We start from the raw sequence: 1,529 nt of genomic DNA, 5'->3' as shown, positions 1-1,529 counted from the left end.
CATTTATTATGATGTTACTTATTGGTCCAGTTTTGAGGATTTTTGTTTTATTTACATTGAGGTGTAATCCATATTGAAGGCAGTCTTTGATCTTCATCAGTAAGTAGTTTAAGTCCTCTTTGTTTCTAGCAAGCAAGTTATATCTCTGCATATCACATATTGTTAATGATTCTTCTTCCAAACCTGATGCCATGTTCTTCTTTATATAATCCAGATTCTCGGATTATTTGCTCAACATTGTTGTTGTTGTTGTTGTTGTTACTAAGTGCTGTTGAGTTAGGATCTGACTCATAGTGGTCCTGTACCCTGTTTCTGAGGAGCAGCTGGTGAATTGGAACTGCCGGCCTTTAGGGCCCAAACTGACTTGGCTGGTTACCACATTAACCAGCAGCAGCACACCAGAAGTCCTTGCTCAGCATAGAGATTGAATAAGTATGGTGAAAGAATACAACCCTGGCACACACCTTTCCTGATTATGTACTGTTATTGTTTTAAGTGCCATTGTGTCAGTTCTGACCCATAGCAACCTTACATACGGTTTCTGAGGAGTTGCTGGTGAGCTTGAATCGTCAATCTTGTGGTTCAAACCAACATTGCAGTTGAGTGCATTAACCCACAGCACCACACCAGGACTACATAAATCAGGTATATTGTTCACATATTCACAGATATTGTTTCATGTAACCCTCACAACAACCCTATGAGAAAGGCCTGTCATTATCTCCAAAATGTATATGAGGAAACAGACACAAGGTGTTGTAACCTGACAAATGTCACACATGAAGGAAAACGTGAGTATGGGTTCAAATCAAGTCTTACTCAGCCACCACACTGATGAATTCAAGCTGTGCCCTCTGACACCTTAGCTAATTACCTAATAAAGCTGGCTCGAGCCAGAACACTCCCATGAGAGTCAGCACAGTCTCCTGAGAGCCCATAATGTCTCCCTCAGTTGACCGTTCCATATTTATTCTCTGCTTCATCATACTGTCAGAGACATCGAGAGTCTGAGATAAATCTGCAGTGTCAACTTCACCAAGATCATCAGCAGCAAAGTTTATTTGCCACATAGAAAGTCTAATGTCTCACTCGATGAGCTGAATACAAAGGGAAATTAAACAAATCAGAATTCTCAAGAGATGGCAAGGACTGGACTCCACATGATCACAAGGTAATCCAATACTGGATTAAAAAAAAAAAAGTCCAGTATTCCTAGACTTGGGCACAGAAGCAGAAGAGTTATAAAAGATGTAATGCTCTGTATCCTGTGTTATTATGGATGTCATTGTTGTTTGTTGTCAAGTAGATTCTGACTCATAGCAATAGAGTACAGCTACCCATAGACTTTCCTAGCCTTTCATGGGAGTAGATTTCCAGATCTTTTCTCCCAGTAACCATTCCATTAATAGCCAAGTGCTTACCCATTGTACCACCAGGTTCCTAAGTACTTGGTAACATCCTCCAAATGCTTTAGAAACAAGTTCTTATATTTATGCTAAAACATCATGGAGAGTTGAGTGAATGCATGA

The 1,529-nt window shown here is 40.0% G+C and overlaps 2 protein-coding genes across 2 annotated transcripts in view; both read left to right on the top strand.

Annotated features, from left to right (window-relative positions):
• Positions 1 to 1,072, top strand: part of LOC102839660 (mitochondrial import inner membrane translocase subunit Tim17-A-like) — a 6,104-nt gene extending 5,032 nt beyond the window's left edge. The window contains exon 2 of the mRNA XM_006874480.1: positions 995 to 1,072. Within this exon, the coding sequence (XP_006874542.1) occupies positions 995 to 1,072 (78 nt within the window). The remainder of the gene's footprint in view (positions 1 to 994) is intronic.
• Positions 1,073 to 1,139: 67 nt separating this feature from the next.
• LOC102839288 (olfactory receptor 2M5-like) overlaps positions 1,140 to 1,529 on the top strand; it is a 5,634-nt gene continuing 5,244 nt past the window's right edge. Inside the window, exon 1 of the mRNA XM_006874479.1 lies at positions 1,140 to 1,171. Coding sequence (XP_006874541.1) covers positions 1,140 to 1,171 — 32 coding nt within the window. The remainder of the gene's footprint in view (positions 1,172 to 1,529) is intronic.

Source organism: Chrysochloris asiatica, unplaced genomic scaffold (genome assembly GCF_000296735.1).
Source record: "Chrysochloris asiatica unplaced genomic scaffold, ChrAsi1.0 scaffold00279, whole genome shotgun sequence".
Classification (NCBI taxonomy): domain Eukaryota; kingdom Metazoa; phylum Chordata; class Mammalia; order Afrosoricida; family Chrysochloridae; genus Chrysochloris; species Chrysochloris asiatica.
Note: the sequence above shows the minus strand (reverse complement) of the source record. Positions and strands in the feature narration are given on the sequence as shown.